The sequence below is a fragment of the Pleurodeles waltl genome, chromosome 10 (genome assembly GCF_031143425.1).
Source record: "Pleurodeles waltl isolate 20211129_DDA chromosome 10, aPleWal1.hap1.20221129, whole genome shotgun sequence".
NCBI classification, from domain to species: domain Eukaryota; kingdom Metazoa; phylum Chordata; class Amphibia; order Caudata; family Salamandridae; genus Pleurodeles; species Pleurodeles waltl.
The window spans coordinates 732,956,270-732,978,736 of NC_090449.1; the positions used below are offsets into that span (position 1 = coordinate 732,956,270).

A 22,467-nucleotide genomic window follows, 5' to 3' on the forward strand; every position below is an offset into this window, starting at 1 on the left:
TAAGTAATACATTAATGATATACACTAGTAAACCGTAATAGACATAGAAAAGATTAGAAAACAGTGCAGTTGAGAATGAACAATTGTGACCCCAAGAGGAGCCCAAACTATATAATAAAAAATGAATGCAAACACAGGACCCCTACCTAGGTAGGTGGAATGTGTAGAGGGGAGCTGGGAGTACCAGAAAACCAGAGGTAAGTAACAGTATCCCCCACTGACCAGGAAAGCAGGAGTAAAATCATTGGAATTTCCCCAAAAGGAAGGAAAAGAAGAAAAGATGACACCCAGACAAGACTGCAAAAACCATTAGTGGATTCCTGTAGAGGAAGACCTGTGGAGAGAGGTGTCCAAGTCCAAGAGTCACAGTGGAGTTCAGGAGGAGTAGGAGCTACTACCCACCCAGCTGTAGTTGCAGGAGTTGGTCGACAGGGAAGAGAAGGTCAGCACTGCAGCCCTGGAGCCAGAGAAGAGTTCCTGAGGGATGCAGGCAACGTCCTACGCTGGAAGGGGAATTGCAATCGGGTGTCTGTGTAGGAATTCCACCAACAAGCCTCGGCAAAGGCAAATATTGAGGTTGGCGGAAAGTGGTGCTGCCGGGGACCAGGAGGGCCCAGGTGGACTCAACCCAGGAGGGGGAGTCAAAGGGGACCCTCAGCGACAGAGCCCACAGGAGCAAAGGCAGCACCCACAGGAGTCCCACAGGACGGGAACACAGGAGTCACAGAAGAGGCCATGCAGCACAACTGGAGAAGGGTCCCATGCCACAGGAGAAGCACACAGAGGGCTGTGCGTCACATGAAGGAGTGCTTAGGGCTGGAACTACACATCTCCTGAAGATCCCTTGGAGGAGATTAAAACAAGCTTTGGTAGCTGCAAGAGACGCGGTGCACGGGGGTACTGTCCTGTGTGGAAAGGCAAGGGCTCACCTCCAAAGTTGGACAGCTGGCAGAGGACCAAGAGGACTACTCTGGACCACCACCCGTGATGCAGGATCCACACAGCTCAGGCTGAGAGGAGATCCAGCAGCAGGTTGTCGTTGCTGTAGGTGCCTGCGGATGCAGGGGAGTGACTTTCACTCAAGGAAGATTCCTTCTTGTGCAGACTGAAAACCTGACGCCCTTAGAAGATGTACAGCCAGGGGAAATGTTGCAGAAGCTGGAAGGAGCTGTGGAAACAATTTTACAGGAACAGTCTTCTTCTTTGATGCAGATTCTTAGTTCCTGGAGGGTCCAGTCATGGTTCCAGTGGCTAAAAGTCAAAGTAAGGTTGCAGAGGAATCCTGCTGGAATCTTGCAAGCCGAATCTGAGGACCCACCCAAGAGAGAGACCCTAAATAGCCCTGAAAGGGAGGGGGGGGGGGGGGGGGGGGGGAAATCAGTCACCCAGCCAGGTGACCACCTATCAGGAGGGGGCTCTGACGTCACCTGCCTGGCCAGTCAGATGCTCTCAGAGGTCCCTGCCAACCTTGGATTCAAGATGGCAGAACCCAGGGACCCTCTGGAGGAGCTCTGGGCGCCACCCCTGGGGTGGTGTTGGACAGGGGAGAGGTCACTCCCCTTTCCATTGTCCAGTTTCACGCCAGAGAAGGGACTGGAGGTCCTTGAACTGGTGTAGACTGGTTTATGCACAGAGGGTACCAAATGTGCCCTTCAAAGCATATTAGTGACTTGGGAAGGCTACCCCTGCCAAGCCATGTAATTCCTCTTTCCAAAGGGAGATGTTGTTTCTCCACCACCTCCCCTTCCTCCCAAAGGAAATCCTTTGTTCTGTCTTTCTGGGATGAGATGTTCAAGCAGCAGGAGGGCAGAAACCCATCTGAGGGGTGGCAGCAGCTTGGGCTGCCTGGAAAACACTGGAAACTGGTAGGCGCAATGCTAGGGGTCCTCTTAGGAGCCCCTACAGTGCATGGAATCATCCTTCCAATACTGGCAACAGTATTGGGGGTATGATTCCGACATATTTGATACCAAACATGCCTAGGTTTGGAGTTACCATGATGTAGCTGGACATAGGTAGTGACCTATGTCCAGTACACACAAAATGGCATCCCTGCACTCGCAAATTCCATAAAAATGGCAATGGAGTTTGTGGGGGCACCAGTGCTAGTGCAGGGGTGCCCTCATACACAGGTAATTGCACCTGGACTCTGGGCTGGGAGAGCCTGCTATAGGTGTGACTTAGTGACCTGGTGCAGGGACCTATGGTGAAAAAAGGTGCATGCACTCTTTCAGGCAGGCTTTGCATGGGCTCCTCATGGGCGGCATAATACATGCTGGAAGCCCATGGGGATCCCCTGGTACCCTAATGCTTTGAGTACCCGTGTACCATATATTAGGGACTTACATGGAGGCACCAGTATGCCAAACGTGGGGTGAAAATGGTACAAGTTACCAAGTTAGAAGGGAGGGCGCATAATCACTGGGGTCCTGGTTAGCAGGATCCCAGTGAACACAGTTAAACACAGGCTACAGGCAGAAAATGGGGCTAGCCCTGCCAAGAAAGAGGGTACTTTCCCACGGTCATTGCTTCAATGTCGTTTCATATGGGGAGTTTAATCTTGCAGTTAAAACAAATAATAAAACGCTAATTCAAAAAGGAGCACACGTTACTACATTTTATAGTCTAGCAGTGAACACGGCATCTATGTGATAACTTTGTGCTAAGCTATGCTATAATTTTATTATAATTTGCCATTTATTGTAATTTTATTTATCAACCATCCACTTCGGTCGTTATTTCCCTGGTTTCATAAATTCTCGATTTTGACACCATTATTTTTAATCATGGAATTTCTTTGTAGCCCGATTAATGAAACAATTCGGTTTCAGTTAATGTAGGATGTCCTTTGAATGTAGACTATCTTTTTTCAGGTAAAAGGTGCCTTCTTCCGCTCAGTACCCCTAAAATTTCTTCCTACACTTTGCCTATTTAGACCAATAATTAATCTTTCCTCAGCTTCATAAGCAGCACAGAGCCCGTTTTAATATACCTACCACTTCATTATTCAAATCTTGGCACTGTGTTCTGAAGCGTTAGAAAAGCAATGTGGTAATACCCCACCATAAATAAAACGTTTGTTGCTCAAAACTGACAAAACAGGGGAGTAAAACATAAAAATATGTGAAAGTGTGTATGCACACGATTAGATCGTTCAATGTCACCCGTTGCAACTACGCAGATGAGACACAAATCGTTCCGTAAATGGAAGGCCATGGAGACCTCTACAAGTTGAGACATGAGTGCCACCAGGCCTTTAATATCTCGAGTGACCACCCAATTTTTAACAAGAGATAAAAACTATTCTTGGTATCACATGCCAAAAAGGTCATAAAGAGCACCTTCTACGCAATGAAAACTTTGAGGAATCGTCTCATGCCTTCTATACAATGAAAAGCTACACACACACACACACACACACACACATATATATATATATATATATATATATACACACACACACACACACACTACACATATTACACGCACATACACATATTACACACATTACATATACATATATGTATACATATACATACACACACATTATTATATATATATATATATGGAAAATGTCACTTACCCAGTGTACATCTGTTCGTGGCATGAGTCGCTGCAGATTCACATGCTGTGCACAGTCCGACGTCTGGTGTTGGGCTCGGAGTGTTACAAGTTGTTTTTCTTCGAAGAAGTCTTTTCGAGTCACGAGACCGAGGGACTCCTCCCACTTCGATTCCATTGCGCATGGGCGTCGACTCCATCTTAGATTGTTTTCCCCGCAGAGGGTGAGGTAGGAGTTGTGTATGTTAGTAATAGTGCCCATGCAATGGAATGAATACGTATGTACATAATAAAGGTTAAAGTAATATATTTACAAATGTACAAATGTTCAAGATCTACTTCTAAACGGCTACAGGCTCCCGGGGAGGTGGGTGGGCGCATGTGAATCTGCAGCGACTCATGCCACGAACAGATGTACACTGGGTAAGTGACATTTTCCGTTCGATGGCATGTATAGCTGCAGATACACATGCTGTGCCCCGACTAGTAAGCAGTTATCTCCCCAAAAGCGGTGGTTCAGCCTGTAGGAGTTGAAGTAGTTTGAAATAATGTTCTTAGTACAGCCTGACCTACTGTGGCTTGTTGTGCAGTTAACACATCTACACAGTAGTGCTTGGTAAATGTATGAGGCGTAGACCATGTTGCTGCCTTACATATTTCGTTCATTGGAATATTTCCTAGAAAGGCCATGGTAGCCCCTTTCTTTCTGGTTGAGTGTGCCTTTGGTGTAATAGGCAGCTCTCTCTTTGCTTTAAGATGCAGGTTTGAATACACTTAACTATCCACCTAGCAATGCCTTGTTTTGAAATTGGATTTCCTGTATGAGGTTTTTGAAAGGCAATAAATAGTTGTTTTGTTTTTCTAATTAGTTTCGTTTTGTCAATGTAGTACATTAGTGCTCTTTTGATGTCTAATGTATGTAGTGCTCTTTCAGCTACAGAATCTGGTTGTGGGAAGAACACTGGTAATTCTACTGTTTGATTTAAGTGGAACAGTGAGATAACTTTGGTAAAAATTTAGGATTTGTTCTTAGAACTACTTTATTTTTATGTATCTGAATAAATGGTTCTTGTATGGTAAATGCTTGAATCTCGCTCACTCTTCTTAGAGATGTGATGGCAATCAAAAATGCAACTTTCCACGTTAAGTATTGCATTTCCCAAGAATGCATGGGCTCGAAAGGTGGACCCATGAGTCTTGTTAAGACAATGTTGAGGTTCCATGAAGGAACAGGTGGTGTTCTTGGTGGTATGATTCTCTAAGCCTTCCATAAACGCTTTAATGACTGGTATTCTAAATAGTGAAGTTGAATGAGTAATTTGTAGGTAAGCTGATATTGCGGTGAGATGTATTTTTATGGAAGAGAAAGCTAGATTTGATTTTTGCAAATGTAGTAAATATCCTACTATATCTTTTGGAGATGCGTGTAATGGCTGAATTTGATTATTCTGGCAGTAATACACAAATCTTTTCCACTTGTTTGCGTAGCAGTGTCTAGTGATAGGTTTCCTAGCTTGTTTTATGACCTCCATATATTCTTGTGTGAGGTGCAAGTGTCCGAATTCTAGGATTTCAGGAGCCAAATTGCTAGATTCAAAGATGCTGGATTTGGATGTCTGATCTGTTGTTTGTGTTGTGTTAACAGATCTGGTTTGTTGGGTAGTTTGACATGAGGTACTACTGACAGGTCTAGTAGTGTCGTGTACCAAGGTAGCCTCGCCCATGTTGGTGCTATTAGTATGAGTTTGAGTTTGTTTTGACTCAACCTGTTTACTACATATGGAAGGAGAGGGAGAGGGGGAAAAGCGTATGCAAAGATCCCTGACCAGTTCATCCATAGAGCATTGCCTTGGGATTGATCTTGTGGGTACCTGGATGCGAAGTTTTGGCATTTTGAGTTTTCCTTTGTTGCAAATAGATCTATTTGAGGTGTTCCCCAAATTTGAAAGTAATTGTTTAGTATTTGGGGGTGAATTTCCCATTCGTGGGTTTGTTGGTGATCTCGAGAGAGATTGTCTGCCAACTGGTTCTGAATCCCTGGAATAAACTGTGCTATTAGGCGAATGTGGTTGTGAATCGCCCAATGCCATATTTTCTGTGTTAGGAGGCACAACTGTGTCGAGTGTGTCCCTCCTTGTTTGTTTAGATAATACATTGTTGCCATGTTGTCTGTTTTGACAAGAATGTATTTTTGGGTTATTATGGGTTGAAATGCTTTCAGCGCTAGAAATACTGCTAACATTTCCAAGTGATTTATGTGAAACTGTCTCTGATGTATGTCCCATTGTCCTTGGATGCTGTGTTGATTGAGGTGTGCTCCCCACCCTGTCATGGAAGCATCTGTTATGACGTATTGTGGCACTGGGTCATGGAAAGGCCGCCCTCGGTTTAAATTTGTACTGTTCCACCATAGAAGCGAGATGTATGTTTGGCGGTCTATCAACACCAGATCTAGAAGTTGACCCTGTGCTTGTGACCATTGTGATGCTAGGCACTGTTGTAAGGGCCGGATGTGCAATCTTGCGTTTGGGACAATGGCTATGCATGAAGACATCATGCCTAGTAGTTTCATTACCATTCTGACTTGTATCTTTTGTGTTGGATACATGGCCTGTATTACTTTGTGAAATGTTTGAACCCGTTGTGGACTTGGAGTGGCAATCCCTTTTGCTGTGTTGATTGTCGCTCCTAAGTATTGCTGCGTTTGACACGGCAAAAGGTGTGACTTCGCGTAGTTGATGGAGAAACCTAGCCTGTGAAGGGTTTGTATGACATATTTTGTGTGCTGTGAACACTGTTTTAGCGTGTTGGTTTTGATTAACCAGTCGTCTAAGTACGGGAACACATGTATTTGCTGCCTTCTGATATGTGCAGCTACTACTGCCAGGCATTTTGTCTAAACTCTTGGCGCAGTTGTTATTCCGAATGGCAACACTTTGAATTGGTAATATATTCCTTGGAATACGAACCTTAGGTATTTCCTGTGTGAAGGATGTATTGGTATATGGAAATACGCATCTTTTAGATCTAATGTTGTCATGTAGTCTTGCTGTTTGAGCAGTGGGATTACGTCTTGTAATGTGACCATGTGAAAGTGGTCTGATTTTATGTAGGTATTTAGTGTTCTGAGATCTAGTATTGGTCTCAGAGTTTTGTCCTTTTTGGGTATTAGAAAGTACAGTGAGTAAACTCCTGTGTTTTTTTTGTTGAATTGGTACTAATTCTATTGCGTCCTTTTGTAGCAATGCTTGAACTTCTAGTCCTAGAAGATCTATATGTTGTTTTGACATATTGTGTGTTTTCGGTGGGACGTTTGGAGGGAATTGGCGAAATTCTATGCAATAACCATGCTGGATAATTGCTAAGACCAAGTGTCTGTTGTTATTTCCTCCCAAAGTTTGTAAAATTGGCTTAGTCTTCCCCCCACAGGTGTTATGTGATGGGGGTGTGTGACTTGTGAGTCACTGCTTATTTTGAGGGGTTTTGGGGCCTTGGAATTTCTCTATTTTTTGGGAATTGGCCCCCTTTAAATTGCCCCCGAAAACCTCCCCTCTGATATTGACCCTGGTAGGTAGGCCTTGTTTGTGAGGTTGTGGTTTCTGTGGGTTGACCTCGAAACCCTCCCCTAAAAGGTGTTTTTCGAAATGTGCCTCTGCTCTGCGGGGAGTAGAGTGCGCCCATGGCTTTGGCTGTATCGGTGTCCTTTTTGAGTTTTTCGATGGCAGGGTCTACCTCCGGCCCAAACAATTGCTGTTCATTAAACGGCATATTGAGCACAGCCTGCTGGATTTCCGGTTTGAACCCAGAAGTGCGCAGCCATGCGTGCCTTCGTATTGTGACTGCAGTGTTTATTGTCCTTGCAGCTGTATCTGCTGCATCCATGGAAGACCGTATCTGATTATTTGAGATACTTTGTCCCTCTTCCACCACCTGTTGCGCTCTTTTTTGGAACTCCTTGGGTAAGTGTTCGATGAAATGTTGCATTTCATCCCAATGAGCCCTGTCGTATCTTGCCAAAAGTGCTTGTGAATTGGCAATACGCCACTGATTTGCTGCTTGTGCTGCAACCCTTTTTCCCGCAGCATCAAATTTGCGGCTCTCCTTGTCTGGAGGTGGTGCGTCGCCTGAGGTATGAGAGTTGGCTCTCTTACGAGCTGCCCCCCCAACTACTGAGTCTGGTGTTAGTTGTGTTGTAATATATATTGGATCTGTGGGCGGTGGCTTATATTTTTTCTCCACCCTTGGAGTTATGGCTCTGCCTTTAACTGGATCCTGAAAAATTTGTTTTGAATGTCTTAGCATTCCTGGGAGCATGGGAAGGCATTGATACTGGCTATGGGTGGAGGATAGGGTGTTAAAGAGAAAGTCATCCTCAATTGGTTCCGAATGTAAGGAGACATTGTGAAACTCGGCTGCCCTTGCGACCACCTGTGTATAGGATGTACTGTCCTCAGGTGGGGACGGTTTTGTAGGATAAGAGTCTGGGCTATTGTCAGACACTGGAGCATCGTAGAGGTCCCATGCATCGGGATCATCCTGACTCATTGTGGTATGAGCTGGTGAGTGCATCAGTGGTGGAGTTGTTGCTGGTGATGCATGTATTGATGGTGGTGGAGTTGTGTTCCTTGCCACCTTTGCCTGTGGTTGCTTGTCCTTTTGTTGAAAGGCAAGTTTCCTTTTTATTTTGATTGGGGGAAGAGTGGTTATCTTCCCTGTGTCCTCATGAATATGAAGCCTTCTTTGTGTGTAGTCAGGCTCTACAGCTTGAAGCTCCTCTCCAAATCTATGTAATTGGGAGGTTAATCCTTGTTCCTCTGTATAGGAACTAGTTTTCGGCTCCGAGGCTGGCTGTTTCGGAACCGAAACCTTTTCAGAAGTCTTTTTAGGCTCCGAAGAAACCTTCTTTGTTTTCGGCGTGGTGTCTCGGTGCCGAAATTCTTCGGTGCTGCTGTCTCTGTGCCGAAGTTTCTCGGAGCCGCTGTCTCGGCTCCGAGGTTGCTGTGTGGCAGTATCTCGACCGGAGTCGGATGACTTCGACACCAGCATGCCCTTTTTCGGTGCCTTGGATGGGTCACCTATTTTTCAGGTTAAGCCATGGCCTGTTGGCGGTGGCGTCCCCTGGGCTTTTGTAGACTTCTCGTGAGTCTTGATTTTCGACGTCTTACTCATGGTTTTGGTTGTTTCTTCGGCGTCGAGTTCTTCCGAATCCGACTCGTGGACGGAGAAAGCTTCTTCTTCCTCCTCGAAACGATCATGACCTGTCGGCGTGGACGCCATTTGTAGTCTCCTGGCTCTTCGGTCTCTCAGCGTCTTCCTCGACCGAAACGCTCGACAGGCTTCACAAGTATCCTCCTTGTGCTCGGGGGACAAGCACAAGTTACAGACCAGATGGTGATCCGTATACGGATACTTGTGATGGCATTTTGGGCAGAAGCGGAATGGGGTCCGTTCCATGAGCCTTGAAGTCGCACGTGGCCGGGCCGACCAAGCCCCGACGGGGGATCGAAAAAACCCCGAAGGGCCACCGGAGCTCTTCAAAATTCGGTGTCGATTTGTTCTAACTAACCCGATACCGAACGCAAACAATACCAATGTTTTTTTCCGAGATTCTAACTAACTTTCCGACCCGAAACACGGAGCGAAAAGGAGCACGTCCGAACCCGATGGCGAAAAAAAAACAATCTAAGATGGAGTCGACGCCCATGCGCAATGGAATCGAAGTGGGAGGAGTCCCTCGGTCTCGTGACTCGAAAAGACTTCTTCGAAGAAAAACAACTTGTAACACACCGAGCCCAACACCAGACGGCGGACTGTGCACAGCCTGTGTATCTGCAGCTACACAGGCCATCGAATATATATATATATATATATATATATATATATATATATATATATATATATATATATATATATATATATACACACACACACACACACACACACACACACAATCTAGACTACCAGTTTCAATATACGCAAAATACAACTAATTCAGTAAGGTGCCACAAGCCCCCCCATCCTACACAATACATGCCACCAATCCTGCAAACACTATCAGTTGTTGTACTAGTAATAGTCAAGAGGCTTTGAACCATTCACATGCTCTCCTAAAGAAGAGGACCAGTATACCTAGATCATTCAAGCAATATAAACAACATAGGAGACACTGATTCAGGCTTTGAGAGTACCACTGGATTGCCTAACTAAAAGAAATCAAAAGAAGAAACCAGTTCCTCAGTACAGGCCACCAAGCTCCAGAACACTACCAGCCAGGACTCAAAGCATCTGGGAACACTTGCAGGTCAGAAACAAGTGAGAACATTGTTATTTCAAGAATAACTACACCATCCCAAAATCAGGAGACCATACCCAGAATAATAATACAATCTACAACAGCCAGTACTCTCTTCATGTTTGCAAACACTCTTACACTTTTTCTCTGCCTAGCCTGGGGTTTATACAGTAATCTTTGTTCATACACAGCCTTCTTGGCCATCACAAATGGAACATTCTGTGGTCGTGCAACAGATAGTAGACCAAACTGTCTGCATAACTTCCTTATACTTCTTGGCCTGCTTACACTCACATGAGACCAAACCACTGCAGGTTAGGTCCATCTCCAATTATTGTACCAGTTCACAGCAACAAACTACCCATCATTTTAATAGACCTGGAATAATGAAAGATGTATGCCATTAGCCTCGAGAGGGCTCCAATTTAGACCACCAGAACAAGCCCAAACAAACAAGATACTATGGCTACTTCTTGACATCTCAGTTGCATAGCCATTCTAGCAGATCCCCCTGACCATCTCTCCCTTCTACCTATGTCTCCTCAAGAAAAAATAAAATCTCAGAATGGGCAAACCTGTGCAATAACCGGACTGTGATAACAAGAATTATCATGGGACCTGCAGAACTGGTAAAAGCTGGTATCTTACTAAAAATCTAACTGCGGGCCCATCTCAAATTTCTTTACCCATCACGCTGCTACGTGCTGTGTCTCATAACCACACTCTGGTGGCTATAATGTATGTCATAGAAACTTTCCACATAGGATCAAAACAGACATCAATTCAACCACACTACTCTGTGTAGTGCGCTACTCATGGAGGTAAGCACCTAAGCACCACACATACATGCGCTATATAAATACTGAAATATTTACGAACATAAATTTATAACCTAACATACCTAGCATTCCTAAATACCTCCTGATGCTAGGCCCAACAAGTTTGGGATAGCTTTCAAGACTAAGGTAACAAATCTATGAACACAGATTGCATAGCAAGCCAACAATGCAAACACAAATAAGTTACACAAATAAAAGTTCATACATTCAGGTCATGTAATGGAGCTTATTTGTTAGTAAATAATGCCTGCCATGATTCAATTGAAAAGTTCATCATATTACTTAATTTGACCAAAAGACCATACGAGTACTTGAAGCTAGTCAGAAACACGTTCAAGGGCCACGAGGTGAGCAGGGGTTACTGGGCCCAGCTGAGAGGCAGGAGCCTTTTACTTCTCTGGTCCTCAGGCCCCAGCCTACTATGGGTCCTGAGCAACTGAGCCAAGGACCTCTTCAGCACTTGACTCTCAGTAGTAGTGTGGATTGATCAGTCCAAGGACAAGAAAGATACAAGCTCACTACTCAAAATGCATGCAGCAGCAACAAAATATATAGTCTAACCAAATACTGGCTTTTATGAGAAAAAAAAAAAGTTTTTTTATTCTACTTCTTTCAAAGAGAAAAGTGACATTTCAAAACAACTTTCACAGTGCCCTGATGTCAGGGCTCAAGTGTTTCTTCAGGCAGCTCCTAGAACCCCACTCCCTTCTCGACCTAGTAATAGTGGTTATTCTGTATTTACTACAGTCGACATTCAGGTGAAGCCCCATTAATAGTCACAGTGTCAGGAGTTCCACTCCGACCCTATTTAAAATCAAAAGTGTAACACCACCAAAGCACTATCTGGCAAACACTTTCTCCTCGGGCCAATTGGCACAAAATCAGTCTTACCTGCAGGATCAGTGTGACCGAATTCTGAGCGTGCACTCTCCATGGGTGCAGGAGCTTCAGCAGTTGTATCCTGTAAGTTCTCTGTACACGGCCCAGGCAGCTGTATTCCTCAAGTTCCTCATACATGTTTGGGCACCTTCAGTGAATGGGGGTGCAGACACTGGTCCGCACTCATGGTGTAGGTCCACAGGGGTCCCCACGGCAGCCTCTTTCCTCTGGTGATGACCCAGCTAAGTCACACTTCTTGCTTGATTCCAGTGGCCCCCTCTGCCATACAGGGTCACCATCTCTCCACTGCGCACTGGCTCTGACCCGATCAGCACAGCAGATTCTCACAGCATTCCCTCCTGGCATACAGGGGTCACCAAGCTCACCACCACCACAGGGCTATAACCCACTCAATATGGCAGTCTTCACGGTGGCCCTTCCTGGCATATATGGTGGCCTGCTTTGCACCCCACACTGTTGATGGCCCACAAGGTACAGCAATCACTTCACGATGGCCCCTTCCAGCATACAGGGGTCACCCATTCCTCACTCATGGTGCATGAGAAGACCTATTTGGCAAAGTGATGATCATAGCTCACGGCTCAGTTTACAACTGCCCTTCTCTGGCATACGAGGGTTGCCATATTTTCAAAAACACTGCAATGACCTGATCGGTGCAGCAGCAGTATCCTCACACCTTACTCAGTGAATCTAATTGACAGGATTCCCCACTGGACCGCACTCCCTCCAATGCCCTATCCCGCTAGGTAATACTGGTCTTGGCAAGCAGGCAGGCACTAGCATTCCAGGCACCAGGGATAGTTGTCCTGGATTCCCTGGGCCTTGCCCCTCCCCGTCAACCCTCCCAGTCATCATAGGAAGAACTCTTGCAGAGCTTGCCATCCTTGTACAGCCTGAATGGCTGCTTGTCCAATGACAATTTTTGGGGTCTTAAGCTCTTCTACGTATAGTTCATTTCCTGACGCCCAGGGGCGGTTCCTTCTCACACCAGGCGTTGCTGGGTTTGTCAGCTCCCACCAATCGTGGAGTTTCTCTAATGCTGGAAACAGTATGAGAGCAGCTCCAGAACTGGTTGGATTTGCGTTACCACTGAACAGGATAAAGTCCTTCCATTCCTGCTCGTGGACGCCAGGGAAGAAGTGCTGCGCAGGGGAGGGGGAGGGCACGCAAATATGTTGAGTTTTGCACCGTCATGCCCCACCATACATTTCGCCTGTGGGCCTCCACTGCAGACACCAAATTTTCTCAAGCGTACGAGTCTTTGTGGTTTATGTTGGGACTCTGCTCTTTTTGAAGTGCCCACCTCTGCCCTCTCTTCATCCAGAAAGCAGTCTGTCACAGAAGGAGCAACTCCAGAGCTGAAAGCCCCACAACACAGAGTGACTAGGAGTCAACTACAGTAACGTGTATCAAAAGGTTGCACTGGGCCTCGGCCCTACTCTTTATGATTCGCTTATCGGTCCCCAAATGTGCGCAGGCCCCATTCTTGTGACCTCTTTGAATCAAAGAACACCCTTTGAAGTGTACCGAGGCTCTTCAGTGTGTTCCACCAAGCTCACAAAAATGTAGCAATACACAAATCTGTGTAGTGTGATTACTCTATCTCCTCATGTTTCACTACGTAATCTTGGGTAACCCAAAGTGGAACTCTTGAGTCAGCCATTTTTCTATACCATTCACAGCCACAAACACACCCAACACATGTTTACAGCATACACATTGCAGGATATTCTTCATATATTGTACCACTCTCAGACACCTAGCACATGTGCATAATAAACATGCACTGCACAGTACTGTATTAGCCATGTACTGTACCATTCAAAATCACAAACCCAGGGCATGTACATCACACATGTGCTGTCTAGCACTACACACAACCAATGTAAGCCAAGGGTGAGTCAAGCACGCAGCATTGGAACTTTAAATGAGTGACCCTGTAGGCCTCACTCCAGTGACAGGTAAAAAGGGTCTTACCACTCCAGTAGATCACTACAAAGCATGCAGCCACCACTGCACTTGTGCTGCTTAACTCCTGGTAAAGGCCTTTCAATGATGGGAGTAGTGCTTTGGGTGCCCGTCCCGGTCCTACAAGGCCACAATCCCTGTGACAGGCCTATGTCATGGCTCACATGCATGATCTGTGCTGGCATATGACAACAATCAAAATTGGGATTCTAGACATCATTACAGTTGTGGCATTCAAGGTGCAAGCCCAGTATCATGCAGAGGACTTTTCCAACCCAACAAGGATGCAAGTAAGGGACAGCAAATTTACTAGTGTTGCACTGTTTGCTTCCTTTGTGAAGCAGTGCTACTAATCCAATGCTGAAGAGGACTAATGAGATAAAGAAAAGGCCAAGAGTAAAGTGCAAAGGCAGCACAGCCTTACCAGGAACTGAAATATGAAAAACACCAGTGAGATTAGTTGCAGTTCTTGTGTGAAGGATGCAATGCCTAACTATGACACACATTAATTTCACTCGTCATTGGGAGCTTCTAGTATGCATTTACCTTTAACCTGCACCAGCATCAGCTTCTTGTATGGCACTGCACTGTTGTTTGAGGTTTGCTCAGACAGATTTACACTTCGTAAACTGACACTACTGAAGTTTTCCTTACTCGCCAGACCTGCAAGTGCTACCTCTGAAAAATTCGAGTTTTTGGACACTGAAAGAGAAAAAAAAGCATGGGAATGGTCATTGTGGACTGGCCTGTATTCTCAATCTTTCTTGTTATGTTTTCCTGGTGTATTTAGGAAAGACATCAAAACATTAGCGTCATAAGTCGTGCATTTACTTTATTGCCAAAAGGTTAACACAAGCACTGCAAAGTAAATTTGTTTGGCTTCTCTCTGTAAGCATGCATTTTGCTTTTGCAAAAGTGTGCGACGGGCATTTACAGTTTGCAAGATTCTAAAAGTACCACACATGTGTTAGCAAAACATTTAAACTAACAAATCACAAACATAATAGGAAAAAACTACATTAAATAAAAGCAAACATTGTCCCTAGCACCGAATTGTACTACTTTAAGTGTGAGATACCATCTCACAGCGAAGGAAGGCAATGGCTGTAGAGTGCCAGCTTCACTGCTGAATGCCTTGGTGGGCAGAAACAAAATGTGAAGGACGTTTGAAGTGACCAGTGGATGCAGAGGGCTTTCCAAAAGCCCCTGAATGTACTACATTTATGTATTTTTATTACTGTTTTTTTGGTAAGCATAAGGCTGGTGAAACGACTAAAACACTAATTCAGACCTTAAAAGGGAAACAAATGATAAACAGCTGGGAATAGGGCATCAGGGTCTGCAAGGCTCAGAGGTTGGTGCAAAAGTCTTATGTAGCACCAGTCTCAAGCAACAAACAATTCACTTTTGCTTCAAAAACTGCACTTAAATTGCTGAGAAAAGGTGCTTGATCTGATAGAGAACGATACTGGACTTGGGCCTCTAGAACCTTTGAGGAAAAGATCAAGATAATGTTTTAAATCCGATGTAGCTAACAAAAGGGACCTACATGATCCCAAAAGTCAATTTCTATTTAATCTTTGAGCTTATCTTCTTTTGAGCAAGTAATATATACCATCTACAGCATAGTTTCTCAAGCTACTTTGGAATTCTTATGGTGGCAAAAAAAGTAATGTAATTGCTTTGTTCGGACTCAGAAAGATCTGCTATCTTATCTTAGACTCAATAGCTTTCTAATCATACACATTTCACTACTTCATTTCACATCATGCTGAGAGCAAATACATTCTACCTTTTTAGAGGCAGAAGAAACCAGTTTGGCAGAGATTGCATAGATTGCAGAAGATGCTTTCTCATTTGGTGTCTCTTCTGCCTGAGCCAGAACTATTAAGCTCTATTTTTACCTACATGTTCATATCTGTATATGTGGTGTAAACCAAGAGCAGAACTGTAATATCAGGTGTAGTAGAGAGCAGGGGAGGCCTGAGACAGCACCCTAGTCCAATTCTCCTCAAACATGAACTCCTTCAGTTTGAGCATGTTCAACAGTGTCCACTCTCCTGTAAGGAGAGATGTGCTCAAGGTAAATATGTGCATGACCTCGAACTGTGCAACAAGAGACAGAAGGATGCAGCTAAATCAAGGCACCCTGCTCCCAAACCTGGACTTCGCCAGCTAGCATATCTATGGATCTCACATTATATCAACAAGAGCTCAAGGAAAGTCCAACGAGGCAAAGGAAAAGTGGCAAAAGCTCCATTTAGTGATCTGCGATGCCTGAATGTGTTTTCTTTCAACAGTTTTAGTAACTTTTTAAGTTTTCATGCGTTACAGTTTGATTTTTAGACATCTGATATATTTTTTTTTTTTACATGACTATTCAGCAATACCATCTTTATATCCCCGTTTCTGACAACGTTCACAATCCAAAACTTAAACAATGCAACCATTTCATACTGATCAAACTGATCTTTCCCACCACGCAATGTAATCAAACATTCATTTTACAGCAAAATTACACTCAACTGCTTTCTGGATTACTGTGCTGCAATGAAATAGAACAGCCTGCAAGGGACTTCAAAGAAGACACAAAGGCAGTTTTTAAAGCCGGAATTTCAATTTCTTCTACTAAACTGATAATGTGGACTGTCTAATTGGAGCCCTTTGAACGTTAAGAAGACTCCCAAGTCTGTGCTTAGAATGACTGATCCTTAACTTCGAATGCTCTAGTACACAAACATTGATCAACAAAAACAAAATGTGAGCAAGACTTTAAACCTTCAAATGTATCAATTCCTGTTCTCCTGTTTTAAGTGTGCCTGGCTAACCTGAAACTGACATTCAATATTTCATACATTTGTAAGAATTTATGTAGACTTTAGAAACTCACTCCACCTAGACATGTTTTGGATCAACAAGGCCCGAGAAACAATTTCAATACCTCTAGACGCAACCCTGAAGCTGAACTAACCGTGGTTACAGTGCTGATACCAAGGCTGGAATAAGGTGGTTTGCCCCCCGACACAACAGAAAAGAAAAGAAAATAGAAAATAAATGAAAAAACGGTGTAAAGAAATGGCTCCCTGTTGCAGTTACCCCCCACTTTTTGCCTGATACTGATGCTGACTTGACTGAGAAGTGTGCTGGGTCCCTGCTAACCAGGCCCCAGCACCAGTGTTCTTTCACCTAAAATGTACCATTGTCTCCACAATTGGAACAACCCTGGCACCCAGGTAAGTCCCTTGTAACTGGTACCCCTGGTACCAAGGGCCCTGATGCCAGGGAAGGTCTCTAAGGGCTGCAGCATGTCTTATGCCACCCTGGGGACCCCCCACTCAGCACAGACACACTGCTTGCCAGCTTGTGTGTGCTGGTGGGGAGAAAATGACTAAGTCGACATGGCACTCCCCTCAGGGTGCCATGCCAACCTCACACTGCCTATGGCATAGGTAAGTCACCCCTCTAGCAGGCCTTACAGCCCTAAGGCAGGGTGCACTATACCACAGGTGAGGGCATAGGTGCATGAGCACTATGCCCCTACAGTGTCTAAGCAAAACCTTAGACATTGGAAGTGCAGGGTAGCCATAAGAGAATATGGTCTGGGAGTCTGTCAAAAACGAACTCCACAGCTCCATAATGGCTACACTGAATACTGGGAAGTTTGGTATCAAACTTCTCAGAATAATAAACCCACACTGATGCCAGTGCTGGATTTATTAAAAAATGCACACAGAGGGCCTCTTAGAGATGCCCCCTGTATTTTACCCAATTGTTCAGTGCAGGACTGACTGGTCTGTGCCTGCCTGCTGCTGAGAGACGAGTTTCTGACCCCATGTGGTGAGAGCCTTTGTGCTCTCTGGGGACAGAAACAAAAGCCTGCTCTGGGGGGAGGTGCTTCACACCTCCCCCTGCAGGAAATGTAACACCTAGCAGTGAGCCTCAAAGGCTCAGGCTTTGTGTTACAATGCCCCAGGGCACTCCAGCTAGTGGAGATGCCCGCCCCCTGGACACAGCCCCCACTTTTGGCGGCAAGTCCAGGAGAGATAATGAGAAAAACAAGGAGGAGTCACTGGCCAGTCAGGACAGCCCCTAAGGCAACCTGAGCTGAGGTGACTGACTTTTAGAAATCCTCCATCTTGCAGATGGAGGATTCCCCCAATAGGGATAGGAATGTGACCCCCTCCCCTTGGGAGGAGGCACAAAGAGGGTGTAGCCACCCTCAAGGACAGTAGCCATTGGCTACTGCCCTCCCAGACCTAAACACACCCCTAAATTCAGTATTTAGGGGCTCCCCAGAACCTAGGAAACTAGATTCCTGCAACCTAAGAAGAGGACTGCTAAGCTGAAAAACCCTGCAGAGAAGACGGAGACGCCAACTGCTTTGGCCCCAGCTCTACCGGCCTGTCTCCCCACTTCTAAAGACATTGCTCCAGCGACGCTTTCCACAGTGACCAGCGACCTCTGAAGCCTCAGAGGACTGCCCTGCATCTAGAAGGACCAAGAACTCCCGAGGACAGCGGCTCTGTTCACCAAATACTGCAACTTTGCAACAAAGAAGCAACTTTGAAACAACTTGCGTTTCCCGCCGGAAGCGTGAGACTCGACACTCTGCACCCGACTCGACTTGTGGAGAACAATCACGTCAGGGAGGACTCCCCAGCGACAGAGACCGTGAGTAGCCAGAGTTGACCCCCTGAGCCCCCACAGCGACGCCTGCAGAGGGAATCCCGAGGCTCCCCCTGACCGCGACTGCCTGCTTCAAAGACCCGACGCCTGGTAAAGGCACTGCATCCGCAGCCCCCAGGACCTGAAGGATCCGACCTCCAGTGCAGGAGCGACCCCCAGGTGGCCCTCTCCCTTGCCCAGGTGGTGGCTACCCCGAGGAGCCCCCCCCCTTGCCTGCCTGCATCGCTGAAGAGACCCCTTGGTCTCCCATTGATTTCCATTGAAAACCCGACGCGTCTTTGCACACTGCACCCGGCCGCCCCGTGCTGCTGAGGGTGTACTTTCTGTGTGGACTTGTGTCCCCCCCGGTGCCCTACAAAACCCCCCTGGTCTGCCCTCCGAAGACGCGGGTACTTACCTGCTGGCAGACTGGAACCGGGGCACCCCCTTCTCCATTGAAGTCTATGCGTTTTGGGCACCACTTTGACCTCTGCACCTGACCGGCCCTGAGCTGCTGGTGTGGTAACTTTGGGGTTGCTCTGAACCCCCAACGGTGGGCACCTTGGACCCAAACCTGAACCCCGTAGGTGGTTTACTTACCTGCAAAAACTAACAAACTCTTACTCCCCCCAGGAACTGTTGAAAATTGCACTGTCTAGTTTTAAAATAGCTATATGTCATTTATGTGAAAACTGTATATGCTATTTTGCTAATTCAAAGTTCCTAAAGTACCTAACTGCAATACCTTTAATTTGAAGTAGTACATGTAAATCGTGAACCTGTGGTTCTTAAAATAAACTAAGAAAATATATTTTTCTATACAAAAACCTATTGACCTGGAATTTTCTCTGAGTGTGTGTTCCTCATTTATTGCTTGTGTATGTACAACAAATGATTAACACTACTCCTTTGATAAGCCTACTGCTTGACCACACTACCACAAAATAGAGCATTAGAATTCTCTTTTTGCTACTATCTTACCTCTAAGGGGAACCCTTGGACTCTGTGCATACTATTCCTTACTTTGAAATAGTGCATACAGAGCCAACTTCCTACAAACGGCAACACAGAATAAAAGTGTCACTCCAAAATCGAACATTTCAAACATCCACCGTTCAAATAAGTATCCAGTATTCCTGGTGATGAAGTCCTGGTGACCTAGTATTCATTTATTGGTGTCTAGTTAGGGGCAGTCCAAAGATTTAAGTTACTTGGACCCAACTACAGAGCAGGACACAACTGGAATCCTTGGTTTGGACTAGAAGCGGGTGAGCTACCGACCCAGGACTCAAGGCTGGTGCTAGGGTGCCCATTCCACTTAGAGGTTTGTCTTGACCAATGCCAGTAGGCAGTTGTTTTTACTTTATATTGGGGCATTGTTAATACAGTTGTTTTAAATGTATTTGTTTAAAAGCAGCATTTCAAACGGGGTCATTTAATACTGAATGTTTTAAAAATTAGCTGTGATTCAAACTATGAGGCAAGGGTAAAGTTGAGTAGACGCTAGCACAGTCAGTGTTCGTTTTTCTTCCTTGCTCAAGATTTAATGGGCAAGCTCCGCGGTGGACGGGGCAAGAACCCCTGCCTGTTCGACCCATGCCCTGATAACTTATTCGAGGGAGGACCTACATCGGCTACAACAGCCCCTAGGTAAGAGCTGCACACAGGATAAATCCCAAAAGAAGTTGTACTTGTAGGGAATTTGACTTGTAAAGTCTGTAACAAATACTTTGGTAGTTTAGTGGGATCCAACACAAAATCTGTAGCGGCACAAAATGAGGAAACCAGCCCAAAGTGGAGCTTCTACTTAATCAATTGTAGGTCCCTCCCCAGACAGAAAATAGAACGTTTTACTCTGAGGAATCTCAACCAGATCTGCTATTTCGGACAAAAACCTGCCTGAAAGATTGCACACCAGATATTAGTCAGCTTCCCAGAGGAATACACATTAATACATGCTGACTGGCAAAATAAAGTGGGAGGTAGGATGGTCATTGGCTAAAAATAAATAAAAAATAAAATAAATAAATAAAAAAAGGAGCAAAAACAAAAGCTGAATAGGACATTTTCCTCAATTTCTCTCCCGGGATGCGAAAGTCTTGTATTTACAAATCAAACTTTCCCATGCATTCACTCTGTGAGATGTTAAATTATTTCCCACCAGGAGATCCTTCCCAATTGTTTTACAGGCAATTTCCGATATAGTGGCACAACAAAATATGCAAAAGGCAAACTTTTTTGTATTGGGAGTTTCAATCCCTACATTTCCAAATTACAAAATGCACTACAGTAAACAATTTAATCCAGAACAGGACCTTGAGGCTGTTCAGCTCCCCAAAGTGATGCTGCCTGCACACAACAAAAGGACATCTACTCGATCCCATCTTTTCAAATATATTAGAGCTAAACTCAGACCCCCCCAATACCGCCCTGTGTCCCCTGTAGGAAAGTACCATCTTGCCTGGCATGTTACCCCCATATTTCACTGTATATATGTTGTTTTAGTCTATGTGTCACTGGGACCCTGCCAGACAGGGCCCCAGTGCTCATAAGTATGTGCCCTGTATGTGTTCCCTGTGTGATGCCTAACTGTCTCACTGAGGCTCTGCTAACCAGAACCTCAGTGGTTATGCTCTCTCTGCTTTCCAAATTTGTCACTAACAGGCTAGTGACTAAATTTACCAATTCACATTGGCATACTGGTATACCCATATAATTCCCTTGTATATGGTACTGAGGTACCCAGGGTATTGGGGTTCCAGGAGATCCCTATGGGCTGCAGCATTTCTTTTGCCACCCATAGGGAGCTCTGACAATTCTTACACATGCCTGCCAGTGCAGCCTGAGTGAAATAACCTCCACGTTATTTCACAGCCATTTACCACTGCACTTAAGTAACTTATAAGTCACCTATATGTCTAACCTTCACCTGGTGAAGGTTGGGTGCAAAGTTACTTTGTGTGTGGGCACCTTGGCACTAGCCAAGGTGTCCCCACATCGTTCGGGGCAAATTCCCCGGACTTTGTGAGTGCGGGGACACCATTACACGCGTGCACTGCACATAGGTCACTACCTATGTGTAGAGTCACAATGGTAACTCCTAACATGGCCATGTAACATGTCTAAGACCATGGAATTGTCACCCCAATACCATTCTGGTATTGGAGTGACAATTCCATGATCCCCCGGGTCTCTAGCACAGTACCCGGGTACTGCCAAACTGCCTTTCCGGGGTCTCCATTGCAGCTGCTGCCAACCCCTCAGACAGGTTTCTGCCCTCCTGGGGACCGGGCAGCCCTTGCCCAGGAAGGCAGAACAAAGGATTTCCTCAGAGAGGGTATTACACCCTCTCCCTTTGGAAATAGGTATGAAGGGCTGGGGAGGAGTAGCCTCCCCCAGCCTCTGGAAATGCTTTGATGGGGACAGATGGTGCCCATCTCTGCATAAGCCAGTCTACACCGGTTCAGGGATCCCCCAGCCCTGCTCTGGCACGAAACTGGACAAAGAAAAGGGGAGTGACCTCTCCCCTGACCAGTACCTCCCAGGGGAGGCGCCCAGAGCTCCTCCCGTGAGTCCCAGACCTCTGCCATCTTGGAAATAGAGGTGTTGGGGGCACACTGGACTGCTCCGAGTGGCCAGTGCCAGCAGGTGACGTCAGAGGCTCCTTCTGATTGGCTATTACCTCTCTTGGTAGCCAATCCTCCTAACCTGGTAGCCAAACCTCATTTTCTGGCTATTTAGGGTCTTTGCTTTGGGGAATTCTTCAGATAACGAATGCAAGAGCTCACCAGAGTTCCTCTGCATCTCCCTCTTCGACTTCTACCAAGGATCGACCGCTGACTGCTCAGGACGCCTGCAAAACCACAACAAAGTAGCAAGACTACTACTGACAACATTGTAGTGCCTCATCCTGCCGGCTTTCTCAACTGTTTCCAGGTGGTGCATGCTCTCGGGGTAGCCTGCCTTCACTCTGCACCAGAAGCTCCAAAGAAATCTCCAGTGGGTCGACTGAATCTTCCCCCTGCTAACGCAGGCACCAAAAGACTGCAACACTGGTCTCTCATCCTGACGAGCGTGGTCCCTGGAACTCAGCAACTCTGTCCAAGTGATTCCCACAGTCCAGTGACTCTTCAGTCCAAGTTTGGTGGAGGTAAGTCCTTGCCTCCCCACGCTAGACTGCATTGCTGAGTACGGCGTGATTTGGAGCTGCTCCAGCACCTGTGCACTCTTCCACGATTTCCT

General features: G+C 45.7%; 1 protein-coding gene across 19 annotated transcripts in view; it reads right to left on the reverse strand.

Moving 5' to 3' along the window:
• Window positions 1-22,467, reverse strand: part of SVIL (supervillin) — a 601,346-nt gene that overhangs the window by 128,317 nt on the left and 450,562 nt on the right. For all 19 annotated transcript variants that reach the window (XM_069211285.1, XM_069211277.1, XM_069211284.1 and 16 more), the window contains one exon: window positions 14,107-14,262. In XM_069211285.1, the coding sequence (XP_069067386.1) occupies window positions 14,107-14,262 (156 nt within the window). The remainder of the gene's footprint in view (window positions 1-14,106; window positions 14,263-22,467) is intronic.